Source organism: Ambystoma mexicanum, chromosome 2p (assembly GCF_040938575.1).
Source record: "Ambystoma mexicanum isolate Mex_15411 chromosome 2p, UKY_AmexF1_1, whole genome shotgun sequence".
NCBI lineage: Eukaryota > Metazoa > Chordata > Amphibia > Caudata > Ambystomatidae > Ambystoma > Ambystoma mexicanum.
In genome coordinates this window covers 1,104,647,733-1,104,660,655 of record NC_090923.1, presented here as the reverse complement: position 1 = coordinate 1,104,660,655, position 12,923 = coordinate 1,104,647,733, and the positions used below count along the sequence as shown (strand labels likewise).

At 41.4% G+C, this 12,923-nt stretch overlaps 1 protein-coding gene across 4 annotated transcripts in view; it reads left to right on the top strand.

Moving 5' to 3' along the window:
- Positions 1-11,857, top strand: part of OTUB1 (OTU deubiquitinase, ubiquitin aldehyde binding 1) — a 100,686-nt gene extending 88,829 nt beyond the window's left edge. For all 4 annotated transcript variants that reach the window (XM_069645107.1, XM_069645109.1, XM_069645110.1 and 1 more), the window contains one exon: positions 11,471-11,857. In XM_069645107.1, the coding sequence (XP_069501208.1) occupies positions 11,471-11,668 (198 nt within the window). In that variant the 3' untranslated portion in view covers positions 11,669-11,857. The remainder of the gene's footprint in view (positions 1-11,470) is intronic.
- The last annotated feature ends 1,066 nt before the right edge of the window (positions 11,858-12,923 follow it).

Below are 12,923 nucleotides of genomic sequence, written 5' to 3'. Positions count from 1 at the left end.
AGTACCACTGCACAGAAAAAGTTTGCAGCAGGACATCTTCAGGATCTGTAGCCAAAAACCTGGCCGATAAATTCCTAGTCGTGAAGACTGGACACTGGAAGGGAACTTGCAGCAGGGATCAACGGAGAAGGCTACAGACGAGGGTTTCTTTGTGGCTGGATGCGGCTCTGAGGTTTTGGCAACCTTTTGAGCAGCCAGATGAAAAACAAATATTGCCAGTCGGATTCTAGCCACTCTCTCGTTCCTTCACTCTTTTGAGGGGACTTCAGGGATTTGAATTGTCTCTGGAGAGCAGGAGGCGGCCACCAAAGTTTGAGACGGATTCGGACTTCGGAAGACCATGCACCGCACAATGGTTCGAGGTCCCAGGGTATTGGGGTATTGCAGTCCAGCAAGGTCGCAGAATGTCGTGGGATGGCTCAAAATGTAGGTCGTTCTGAGACTAGTGGATGTCACTGGCCTCTGGGTTAGGAGTAGTGTTGGGGACCCCCAGGACGATTGGAAGGAAGGGTTACAGCAGGCTCTGGTTGCACAGAAGGCTCACGTCGATGTAAATCACTACGGGTGTTAGTCTTCCTCTTCGGTTTCAGCTCCAGTGGTAGACTTGTCAGCAGCTTCCAGGTTCGGAGTATTTAACAGGAAATACAGCACATTTGCATTCTCTCCCTGCATTTACAGCCATAGGCGGACTGGCTGTCCAATCAGGACAGCCAGCCCTCCATTAGGAGTTGGTTACTTTCAGGCATTGTGGAAGACAAAGGGCTGTAAAGCTTTGGACTCCTCCCCCATTTCCTGCCTTCTCAGACACTCTGGAGCCTGTGCGTGATATACAAAGAATTCTCGCCAAAAGACAAAACTTTCACTGAGGTTGTCGCTGCCTAGAATGGCAGGGCAAGACGTCAAACAGCAAGCACACGAGAAATGGTGAAAATAGGAGCCCACCCTTTTAGCAAAATGGTGGTCCATCTGTGCATTACCGAGGCTGAATTAACCGCATTCGAGTAAAAATGACTAAGTCATAAAGATCAAACCACTGCCACCAGCCATTCCAGCAAAATTGCAATTGTAACAAAATGTTACCCGGTAAGTAAGAAAGGGGATACGCTGTATCTTCCCAGCACTCCACATAAGGTGGGGTGTGCTGGCTGACTTATGCAAAATGTAAAGGGGATGAAAATACCTTTTTACAAAGTAGTTCACACAAGTACATGAAGGAGAAATTTAACAGGGGAGCCTAAAGGGGCAACACAGATTAAGCCCAAAGGTTATGAGAAACTAGAACCCCAACCATACACTATGGAGAGACATAAAAAGGTCTCCCATAAAGAGAGTGAAAGACTAGGCGACGGGGGGGGGAGGGGGGGAGGGTGGGCGGGGGAGATTCCCCTTCACCTAGGTACAAGGTAAAATAGTTAGCAAGCCCAAGCAAAATGTTCTAGTGGTGCCACGGTCAGGAAGATTTATTATAATTATGAAAATCTCAGAGCATGGCCACCAAAACCTGCGTCTTTCTGCCTGGTGTGCGATTGGAGTGCTGGCGTATGCCAGCCCATGAGTGAATAAACATCTCCATACTAGTGCCAGAGTAGATTTCCTTTTTGAGTGAAATTCTCTCCACCTGCAAGTCCCCCAGAACTTTATGCTAGGCTCTTGGTTTTTATATCAACTCTCCTGAGTGAGTGGGAACCTTTTTTCCATACTTCACTCATTATTTTACTCCTACCTTTTTACTAATGCAGCACACAGCACTTTCTATGCAGTCAGTGTTGCTGGATGCTCTTTGAGCTTTCCTTTTTGTTTTATCTGCGTTAACTACAGTTACCAGAGCAGGAGGACACCTGTATGTTATTTTGTGAGATCAGCACACCCCACCTTATGTGGAGTGCTGAGTGTTGGGGGGGGGGGGGGGGGGGCATTTTCATTTCTGTGCCAATCCCCTTTAACCTTAGAGACCCCTAGCTCTTTTGCTGTACTTGGGGCCTTTTAATTTGAACTTCTTAGTGAGTGGGACTTTTTCCGCTCACTCCATGTGTTTTTCTGACTAGGATTTGGGGTTTCTTACTGTTTAATGAGTCTGGTAAACTCCATAGGAATCTGCTTTTTGCAAAGTGTTACACTGCACCTTTTGTGTTTAAATACATTATGTTGGGTGTACTACTGTGCCCGGGAATAGTAAGATGACTTTTGTCTTACTTACCTTTTCTTTTGTGTATCCAGTACACACCACCTTATGTCTAGTGCTGAGGGGTTACATAGTAACTTCTTATCTCCTATCTCGTGCAACATTTTGTTACACTAACTTGAATGGCTGGTGGCAGTGGTTTCTTTTTTACTACCTTTGTGCCATGTATCTGCAGGCTGATATCTCAGCCGCAGTACAGCACCCAAGGGTGGTCATTTTCCAAAAATGTTGTCTTTTTGCCATTGCTCGTCAGTTAGCTCCTTATGGGCTTTTCCTGTGTTGTTCAAACCAGGTTTGAGTCCTTTGTGCATTTTGCCTTTGGCGGGCTTCAGCTCTGAAGCCCACCCAGGCTCCAGTGTGTCGGAAAGGCAGTGAGGGAGGGTCCTGAAACATCACTGTCCTGTCTCTTCATGTACCTGAGTGAAACCAGTTCTGATTGGTGGGCTGGCTGTCCGTGCTGGGTGATTGACAGCCCTAGGGCTGTGAATGAATGGGAACTTGTTTAAAAGGAGAGGTTTTTGGGACTAGAGGCAGAGTCTACCACTGGAGGACATTATCCAATGAAGACGCCAGTAGCACTCTTCTTGACCGCATGTCTCTGGTTAAGCCCTGCAGCTATGCTGACCCAGTTTTCGATTCGACTGGGAAAAACAGCAAGGGATAAATTCCTCCCTTAGACTGGTGGGACACACTATGTTCGAGACGAGCTTCATTTTGGCCCAAGAACCCCACCCTCCCCCGACCCCCCCCCCCCCCCCCCCCCGACTTGCTCTGACTTTCTCCAAAGCTGCAGAATCTCAATGCCCTTTGAGCATCGAGTGCTTTGTCTTCGGAAGTGCAAATCCGGCCAAACCTTTGTGGGCATCCAGAGGATCCTACATAAGCAGGAAATCTTCATCCAGAGTCCAGGACCAAGGGTTCAAATAACTTTCAACCAGAGCTGTTCGTTCTTCTTTGGCACTGAGAAAAAGGCACCAAAACCACAAAAGGCCGCAGAATCCATTGCTGCCGAGTCCCTCTCCCGAGTGCTGCCGCCGTAGCCTGCCAGATGTCCTTCATTTCATCACCATGACCAAGGACCAGGAACAAAGGTCTGCTACACTGCAACAGGAAGGCATCCAGCTGGAACCAATTCTCGGGTACTCTGGAGGATAGCTCGGCGGCAACGTGCTTGCCTTGGAAACAAGACGACATGGAGCCACACAGGTTCGATTTCCCCGGGTCTGCACTTAGAAACCTCGGAGTATTCCGCGCGTTATAAATAACCTACCATATCATACCGTGGGGTTTGGGGGTACATCTACCTTTTTGCCATTTATAGTGCTTCCTAGCTTGGAGTACTATTTTAAGGATCTGCGTGATCCGTTTCCGGCTGGTTTTCCTGCGACGGAAAGGTTTGCATGGGAAATGTACGCCCCACAAAAGGTTTGTACATTTCCAATACATTTCTCCCGCTCACTATACTGTAAAGTGTAGCGAGTGGGGTGTTGCGGGGGAGACCCCCGCACCACCTGTTCATTTTTTTTTTCTTTTTTTTTTTTTTAACCTACCTTAATGCATATCACCAAAGGTTCAAACTTTTGGTGCTATGCATTTTCGGTCTTTTGATGCTTGCGGATGTTTTTACTCAGTAAAAACGTACAATACCCTATTTTAAACCCTTTTGAGTTGACCTCGACTCACCTGCACTGGCCTCCCAGCTTCTGCTTCTTCAAAGTGGCTCCTCTTGAGATTCTGTGATTTTTCTACTGAACAACTATTTTAAAAGTGTATCAGAACTTTGAACTGGCCCATTGACTTTGGCTGTTCTGGCTCCCTAAAGGCTCCTCTTCTGAACCTACTGGCTTTGGCAGTGCTTGTTCCCTTACAGGTTTTAATTGCTGAACACTATTATTGCTGGGATAAAAGACTACCTACATCCCTCTGGGAGAATCTGTTTTTCAAAGTACAAAGTATGTTCTGATCCAACTATAACTTAACTTTCCCTCCTTACAACTCAATATTGCAGTGGTGATCACTTTTATTACTGACCTCAAATGCCCATTTTCGAGTTTCGAAAAACTGTAATACTCTGCAGCTTCCACTAGATGTCGGCCTATGCATAGCATGTGAATCTAAGCAGATACAAGCACCAGAATACGATTACGGTGAGTAATGTATTCCATACTGTAACTCTAAAGTGTGTAAGTGTTTTGGATAAGTGTATTGGATACCTGTATTTACTGATTTCATTGTACAGCTCACATTACCTCTGTAAAGATGAGCCTGGCTGCTCAGTAACACTACCAACTTGTGTAATACAGACCTATATTTAAAGCTGGATTACCTAATACCAAATTCTTACCCAACACATTTTTTAGGAGGATTCACAACGGAAAGCGTCCATCATACGGATATGAATTGTCAATAGTGTACCCCTGAAGAATGTCGAGCAAATGAGCAATATCGACATAAATGTTGGGTTTTGATGTATGCGTTTTGTATACATTAGCAATAGGGTTGAACATACAACTTTGCATATCCTCTTGTTTGTGTTTTAATAATCCCCTTAAACACTACTTTTGTGGTCATCCAATTTTTTGTTGTCTAACTTTTGTATTGTGGTTTGATTGTTTATTTGCAAAAAAGGTTTTAAAAAAAAATGATTTCATTGATCGTGAGCCTTTCACTTTTTAGCTACATTCCTTTTTTCCACAGCATGATAAAACTGCATATTCAATGTTGATAATATAAAACAGTAATCCTTCATTTAAAACTATGGCAAAGCATGATCTACAATAGTGCATTTGCTCAAATAATCAAATTCATGATCTATATACTTTTTCTCGACATATTTGTTAACCTTAGATTACTGAGTTTTTATCGACATCCATTGTTTCCTCTTTTGCGGTCATAATTTTCATTTGTCAAGGAATATTATTGTATTAATGTTCAGTGAGATTGATTCTGCGTCAATTATCATGTTCCACATTTTCAGGTGATCAACATTTCTATATTCCTTGAAGAATTTGCAAAAATGTGTTTGCCGTTGATCAGCCAGGGCTTCACATTCTGTCAATAGGTCAAGTGTTTCAATGGTTGTGCTGCCATTGCAGAATCTACACTCTGTGCAGAATTCCAGGTTTCTTTTTCATTGTGCTAGAACATTATTATTATTTTTTTTTGCATTGTCCGGATTAGTCAGTCTTTCCATTGATCTATCAGCTTTTTCCATCATGATTTTGTATATGTTTTGCAATTTTTGGAAGATGAGATTTAATTTCCTTCCGTTGTGAGCTTATATCGTGGATTTAAAAGTTGAAGAACCACGCTGCAAGTATGCAGCCCTGTTTTAGGACTTACAATGTTGCTATTGGATTATGTAATAGGCCATTTTCATCTAGTTTAATTCTTATGATAATATCTGTATAGAGTTGACTTATTGCATTTATTATATAATTTGGACAAACTGCTTTTTTCATTTTCTCCCATAGTTTTGTTCTGCTTACAGAGTCAAACGCTTGGCGGAAGTCAACAAAGGCAATATAAAGCAGAGACCGAGATTCTTTAGCTTGTTTTTTTTTAGAGCTGAAATGACTAATATATTTGGGCTGGTTCCAATACCAGTGATGAATCCAGATTGATAGCGTCAGTTAAATTTGCTTTAATGAGCCATTTTTTCATCTCTGAGCAGAAATCTCACGTTTTTCCAGCAGTGTTGAGGAGTGAGAGAGGTCTATAATTCGCACGGTTGCTTCTATCTCCTTTTTTTAATATTGAAATCAGAGTAGACTCTTTCCATATAGATGGTATAGATCCAGTCATGATCAGTTTGGTATATATTGTACAGTATTTCAGCCCATTTCTTGGGATGTTGTGTTAAGATAGCATTGGAGATGCCATCAGGTCCCGGTGCACGGGATGTACTCCATTTCTTGATCTCTAGTAGAATATCCAATCGATCTATGCTTAATTCATGAAGGTCAGATGGTTCGTGTTTGTTTCTAATCCAATCAGTTGAGTTGAATAATTTGTTATAATGTTCAGACAATTCTTTTCACGCTTATCGCATTTAAAAATTATTTATTTACATCCGTGTGTATTTTATTTTTTAGCCGGTGCCATATGTGAGCACTAGAATTGGTGCCTAGTGCTTTCAGCATTTTCTTATTCTTAATTTGTTTGTTTTTTGCTAGTATTTGTTTGCATTTTGTCTTTATTTTCCTTGATTCCTTTACACATGATTCTATTGGTAATTTGTTTAGTTGCATTAATCTTTCTCATTTCTGCTTTTAAGCATTTGATACCAAGATCCGAGGTATGGTTATGTATGATGTTGTGTTTACAAACAGATTGAGGCTGATCATGAAATAGTGCTAAGACATGGTTGTAAGGACTTATTACAGTTGATTTTAGTATATTGTTTATTTGGTAATTATCCTGCCTGTCTTTGGGTAATAATAGATTGAGTTTTGTAGAGGTTCATTTGAGCCTAATGCGTCCATTATTTAGCGATCGTTTACCCTGATATCTGAGCTTTTCCGGCGGTAGAGAGGAATTCCAAGTGATCTCCATCATGTTATGGTCACTCTTAGTTGATTCGATTATCTTGAATGATTGAAGTTCATTCAAATTTTGTGCTGATATAAACACATAATCAATTATAGAATTTGCCTCTTTCCTTTTCCAGGTGGGTTTCAGACTCGTTGCAGGTGATATGGTGCCATTAAGAATTATTAAATTCCTTTCTTTCATTAGTCTCATCCAATTTTTGCTTTTCATAGGTAATGAGTTATAATTTGTAGTAATGCAGTTTGTATTAAGGTCACCAGCAATTATTGAATATTGTAAGGTATCGTTTTAGATCATATCAAACAGGTCAGATGTTTTCAAAAACGTTTCGGTAATGATTGCACAATTCCAATATACGTTTTAGTATTGCAATGTTTAAAGAAGTATAGTTCTTTTCTCCAATTTCTATTTTACCAGTTTGATGCAAGGGTGAGGTGATATCCAGTTATTTTCCCTCCGAAATCTAATCGTAAGGCAGCTAACAAGCAAGCCATAGGTCTACCTTTTTTTCTTTTCAGTGCGGGCATCCAACATATTTCATAATTGGCCATTATGGGCTGCGATGTAATCCATGTTTCTTGGAGCAAAATTAGCTTATAGTTTTCTAAAGAGAATTCCGGATTTTTGTTTAACAAGTGCATGAATCCCTTTGTATTCCATTTTATGGAATTTCATGGTTCTTGTTTCAAATCATCCTATTGTACTTTTCCATGATTAGTTTTGTCTATCGCTTCTTGGAGCAACAACCATTTTGTTAGCTCTTTATCCTTGCTAGGTTCTGTATAAACTTCTTTGTAGGTTCCCCCTGAGACCTTCGCAATGGATTCGTAGTTGATGATCACTTTTAGTTCCATTTTCAGTATTTCTCTCAGTGATAATTGGTTTCGCTTTCTCTGGTAGTATACGATTTGTTAGTAGTTACATAGAATCCTAGTGCATTCAAGGCTTTTCTACAGTTCCATATCGTTTCCCTTCACAGTATGAGATATTTAGAATTGGTGTCTTCATGTTGTTTTTAATAGTCAATATCACAGGATTCTATTCTTATGAACTCCTCAGTTGCCCAAAAAGCTCACCAGTAGTGTAGATCTGTTTGGGAAGGGATACCACCTTGTTCTGTCCAAGCATGGTTATTTGCAGTGTGTCGGCTCTACTCGGATTATCTCTATTTGATTTTGACAAGAGTATCTTTGGTGCTTGAGTCGTTTGTTCCTGCAATAGATGTTTCTTTTACTCGTACTCGAGGTTCAATACTTTCGTCGTTGTGAGAGTGTTTAGAGACTTTGGGTTTAGGAAGGCTTGGCGTTTGTGTAGGTTTTATTAGAAGATGTTTTTCATGGTTCTTTATATTGGCTCTTTTTTTATCTAGTATCCAAAAGCTGTTTATCACATTTGATTCCCTAGCAGGCATTATGGGTTGAAGTTCATCTTCATTATTGGCATCTTCATCTTCGTCTATAGGTGAGTTCTGTGTGTTAATGCAGCCATTTTTTGATTCATCATTCGCAGACACAATATCTCCAAGTTATAATTGCTTATGATGGTCATTGCTTGACCCGGTTGCATCTGCTGTCTTTTTTTTTTTTTTTATATAGATATTTTATTTTGCTAACAAAGTTCTTTGTGCATGATTTCATGTTTTTAGTTAATTTATTTAATTTATTTTTTTCTTATTGCTTTTCTGTTTTTGTTCGGTTGATTGTATCTTATTGCGTTCATTGAGTGTTTTCCTTTCACTTATTAGATCGGGTGAAAATGTCGTATACAGCCTCTGATGGTGCTTCGATATTTTTTTGTAGAATCACGTGCTGTAGTATTTGCTTCTGCAGTAGTAATTTCCCCGCATTTGTGTTCACAGCTTATTTGAGAGTTTTTGGGCTTGGTTGCCTCGGAGGCTGACATTTGGCCTCTATTTGCAGTTTGCTTCGGGTCTATTGGTTTACTTGGTTGGCAGTCTCTTGTAGATGTAGCACCAGATCGATGTATTATTTGTTTGCAGTTTTCCTTTACTTCCTGGCTAGTTAATAATTGGTTCTTTATTGTTTCAATTACGTTTGACTTTAGTGAATACTCGCTAATGCTTCTAATTTGGAGCATATTTGCGTGATTTGCTACTCGTTCTTTTATCTCAGGTTTTCAAACAACATGGTGAGGCTATACAAAGCTGTGTTCATTGCCATCAGCGTTCAGTCATGGGAGGGGTTTAGAGATGGTCTTAGACCGAATGATGGTCTGGCCACAGGATTGGTGAATAAGGTTTCAGAATGAGCAGGGCTACTTCCAAAAGATATTTTTTGGTGATCATACAAAACTGGTGATTGTGACAATTCTGCTCTGTGTCATTAACTATTTCTATTGAATGTACGTCTGATTTTGATTTGCTCGATTGCATGGATACGGTTGATACATTGGCAAATGGGATCACTTCAATTTCAAGATTGATTAAATCTGAAGTATTATGGCAGTCTTTTGGTATTAGAGTTGGTAATGTCGCTTTATGGATCGACTACCATCGATGAGTGTGTTTCCGCTGCACTTGGGATGTTGGCTTTGATCATTTCAGAATACAGAGTTAAGCTCTGAAATGTTTTCCCCGGACGCAAAGGTTCTGGATTATTTGTCCTTGGGGTTATTTCAAGTGGGTGGGTACTAGTCGCTTTCTCAGTATTTGGCTCGGTTTCCACCTGCGTATTATAGCAGAAGATTTCTTCATCGGAAATGGATCATTCTGGAGGGTTAAGCATTGATATCAATTCCGCAGTTGTTATAGCTTTGAATAGAGAACTAGTTGTTCGCATATCTTCTGTGGGTGCAGGCATGTTAATCTGCTTCAGGTTCTGAGGAAGCCATAGTTGCCATACGTTGGATACGAGTGAGGTTGTGCTGATAGTTTTAAAATTGTGTTTTGCATTCCTCCCCGCCCCCCATTGGAAAAAATCAATGGCTCGGAGGTTGAGGATTTTCCCTCGGTGCCTATTGTTTGCAGTACAAAGGCATGTTGGTCTTGAGTTTATATGATGATCAGGCAAGTTCTTGCGTTATAGAGAATTCAGATGTGTGTTTGAAAGCGTGGAACAGCTGAACAGCACTTGTTAAGGCACTCTTGCAAGAGCGGGCATGCTCGTTCATTTGTAGGAGGGCAAAAGAAAGGGGCAGGGTTGTACTCTGCAATATAAATATCGTTGTTTAAACAGTGTTTTTCAAAGAGTAACTTGTACGGTATCCAAGGTATCGTTAAGTGACATAATGCTTAGTTTTACAGAGGTGCTTAGGTTTCGTATAGACACGGTCACAGGAATCGATTCAGCAGCTTCCCTCAGCTGAACAGCACTCAGCAAGGAACTTGAATACAAAAATGTAATTTCTTGAGCGTCCTAAAGGACTGGACCCTAAATAATGTGTACATGTGCAGTGATTCCTCGACCATGCGAGAGCTTGATGGGCTTCCCACACTCTCCATTCGCCTCTACAAGGCGATCCTTCAAAGGTTTTTTGTAATTCCCGTATTTATATTTGAATAAATATTGCAATTTGACCCCTGGCTGAACAGATATCGAACAGCCTTTTGTTTGTTATACTTTAATGAAGCCATACAGTAGGCTGTTTTAATCCTTGTGTTGGCACAGTGTCCCGTTCAGTTTTCCATTATTTTTAAACTCACATTCCTCGTTTGACCTTTATTTTTTTTTTTTTTATAAGTGTGTGTTTGGAGATAGGCGGGTGGAGGATGGTGTTGTGGGGTAGCCCACAATTTAACAAAGAAAATTGGAAAGACGATGAGGTAAAATGCACAAAGTGTAAACAAGGAAAGTTGCATGGAAAATAACACTTGGAACAGGGGTCTGCAACCTTTTGGCTCTCCATATGTTTTCGACTACAACTCCCATACAACCTAGCCAGCAGAATCAATAGTGAGGTATCACAGGAGTCATGGTCAAAAATATCTGGAGATCCACGGGTTGCAGACCCCCACCCCTCTCCACTCCAACCCCTCTCCCCCGACTTAGAACCTTTCAGAGCCATTTCTTTAGTTCCAGACCCTGAATCTGCTGTTTTCTGCGCGAAGTGCCAATCTGTGAAATCAGGCCAAAGTAGGAGAAGCAGTTGGAATAAGATGACAAAGTGGCAAACATTACCCTAGTGAGTCTTTGCAGTTACTCCTTCACAAAACCTACTCAGCAAAACTAGATGATATATTCAATGCTAGAACCATATCAATAAATAGTATTTCAAAAAGTGTCCCTTAGGTAAGATGGTTAAGTGCTTACTAAACAGTGATGATGAAGGGTTGTGGGAGATCATCACAGTATAGTATTCAGTGATTCCCTAAATTCAAAGCGACATCCGTTTGATGGACCAGATTCCATTTTTAGTTTCCAACCTGGTTTTGAAGGAGATCAAAGACCTACTACCTTGATCACCATGAAGGTAATGTTTCACAATCTCTCATGTATGGCAATCTGGTCTTCGTGTCTGTGCTGCTCTCTAGACAGGAGGTACCTTTTTGGAGAACCATTACCATAGCCCCCTCTTGACAATTTGGGACCTATAGGATCGTCACTCAAAAGGAGCATTCTTGGATATTTGACTCCATTCTCTCATCACTGCCACATTTGACATCAGATTTCCTGGTCTTGTGATGCATGAGGATGTAAAGTAGTTTGCAGACTCGGCTCTGTGCTGATGTCCTCATTAGACCTCTAAACTCTGCTCTCTCTCTCTCTCTCTCTCCTACAGGAAGTGGAGCCAATGGCGAAGGAGAGCGACCACATCCATATCATTGCGCTGGCCCAAGCATTGCACGTCTCTATCTTGGTGGAATATATGGACCGTGGCGAGGGTGGTAGCACCAACCACCATATCTTCCCTGAGGGCTCAGATCCAAATGTTTACTTACTGTACAGGCCGGGACACTATGACATTCTATATAAATGAGGCACCGTGCGCAGGAGAGAATCCTATCCGTGGGCGCTGTGATGGACAAACAGAAAAACACCTTAAAAATGCTAGCACTGTACAGAGTTTGTGTGGGTTGTAAATGATATTAATTGATTTTTTTTTTCTTTATTTCCTTTGTATCACTACCGTTCATGTTTTATTAAAAGTGTCCTGATGAGAGACAAAGTAGACTCATAGTTCTGTGGAGTCGAGCGTGCCTTCGGAAGGACTTCCTCCAAGGACAGTATGGACATCCCTTGACTAGGTCTTTTGATGCTTAGTGCACAGCACAACCACCCCTAACCCATGCTCCTCATCAACCAAAACCACCAATTTCTCCACCTCCCCTCACCCTGTCTGAGCCTAAACACTTTCAAGCTCCTTTCTATGTTCCACAGGTTCCATGTGTACTATGCAAGCACACTACCAAGATGTCCAGCATCCTGCTGCTTGGATCTGCAGCAGGCAATTAACAATTGGATTTTAGCTAGGTTCTTGATTTGAGGGTATTCAGTCTTATATTGGCAGGTAAGAGAGAACCTGTACCTATTTTGCCTTAGCATGCTTACCATTATGTGGCTTAGTCATTTTGGGGGGCTTTGGAAGGGGGGGACCACCACCAAGCTGTTCACTTGGGGATAATCACCATGCAACACATGCCTTCCCCTTCAGCATCACCACGCCTTGTCAACATATACATCTCTGCTGACTCCGCCTCCTACATCCTGTGTGTTTTTACTGGGGCCAAGGAGCACAAAGTTAAGATGCCATAAGATAGAAGATCCAATAACACAACATACCCGACCAATCTGAACTCCACCTTGGAATGTAGGCTGAACTTTGGGGGGTGGGTGGGAGAGACGAGAATTGCGCAATAAACAACTTTTTAACTGCGTCTGACTTTATATATGTGAAAGGGGAGTTTTCTTAAAGTCCACTCGAGGCAAGACTCTAAAACTCTTAAGGAGATTTATAAAACTCTTAGGGGGATTTATCATTTTTATGCTTCATCCTCTCTCCTAGTGAGACCCCAGCACTTTTTGCTGGACTTCTGGACCTTTTTCCTTCTATCCTGAATGAGTGCATCCTTTTTCCACTCATTCATTCTTATGGGCTATGTCTTGTGGAACTGATTTACCTTTACTACGGAGTCTACTTTCCTCCATATCTCTTAAGGCATCTGTATTTTACTTTAGCAGCACACAGCTGCTTATGAGTAGTGTTGCTGTGTACCCTTTGGGTATTCCTTTGC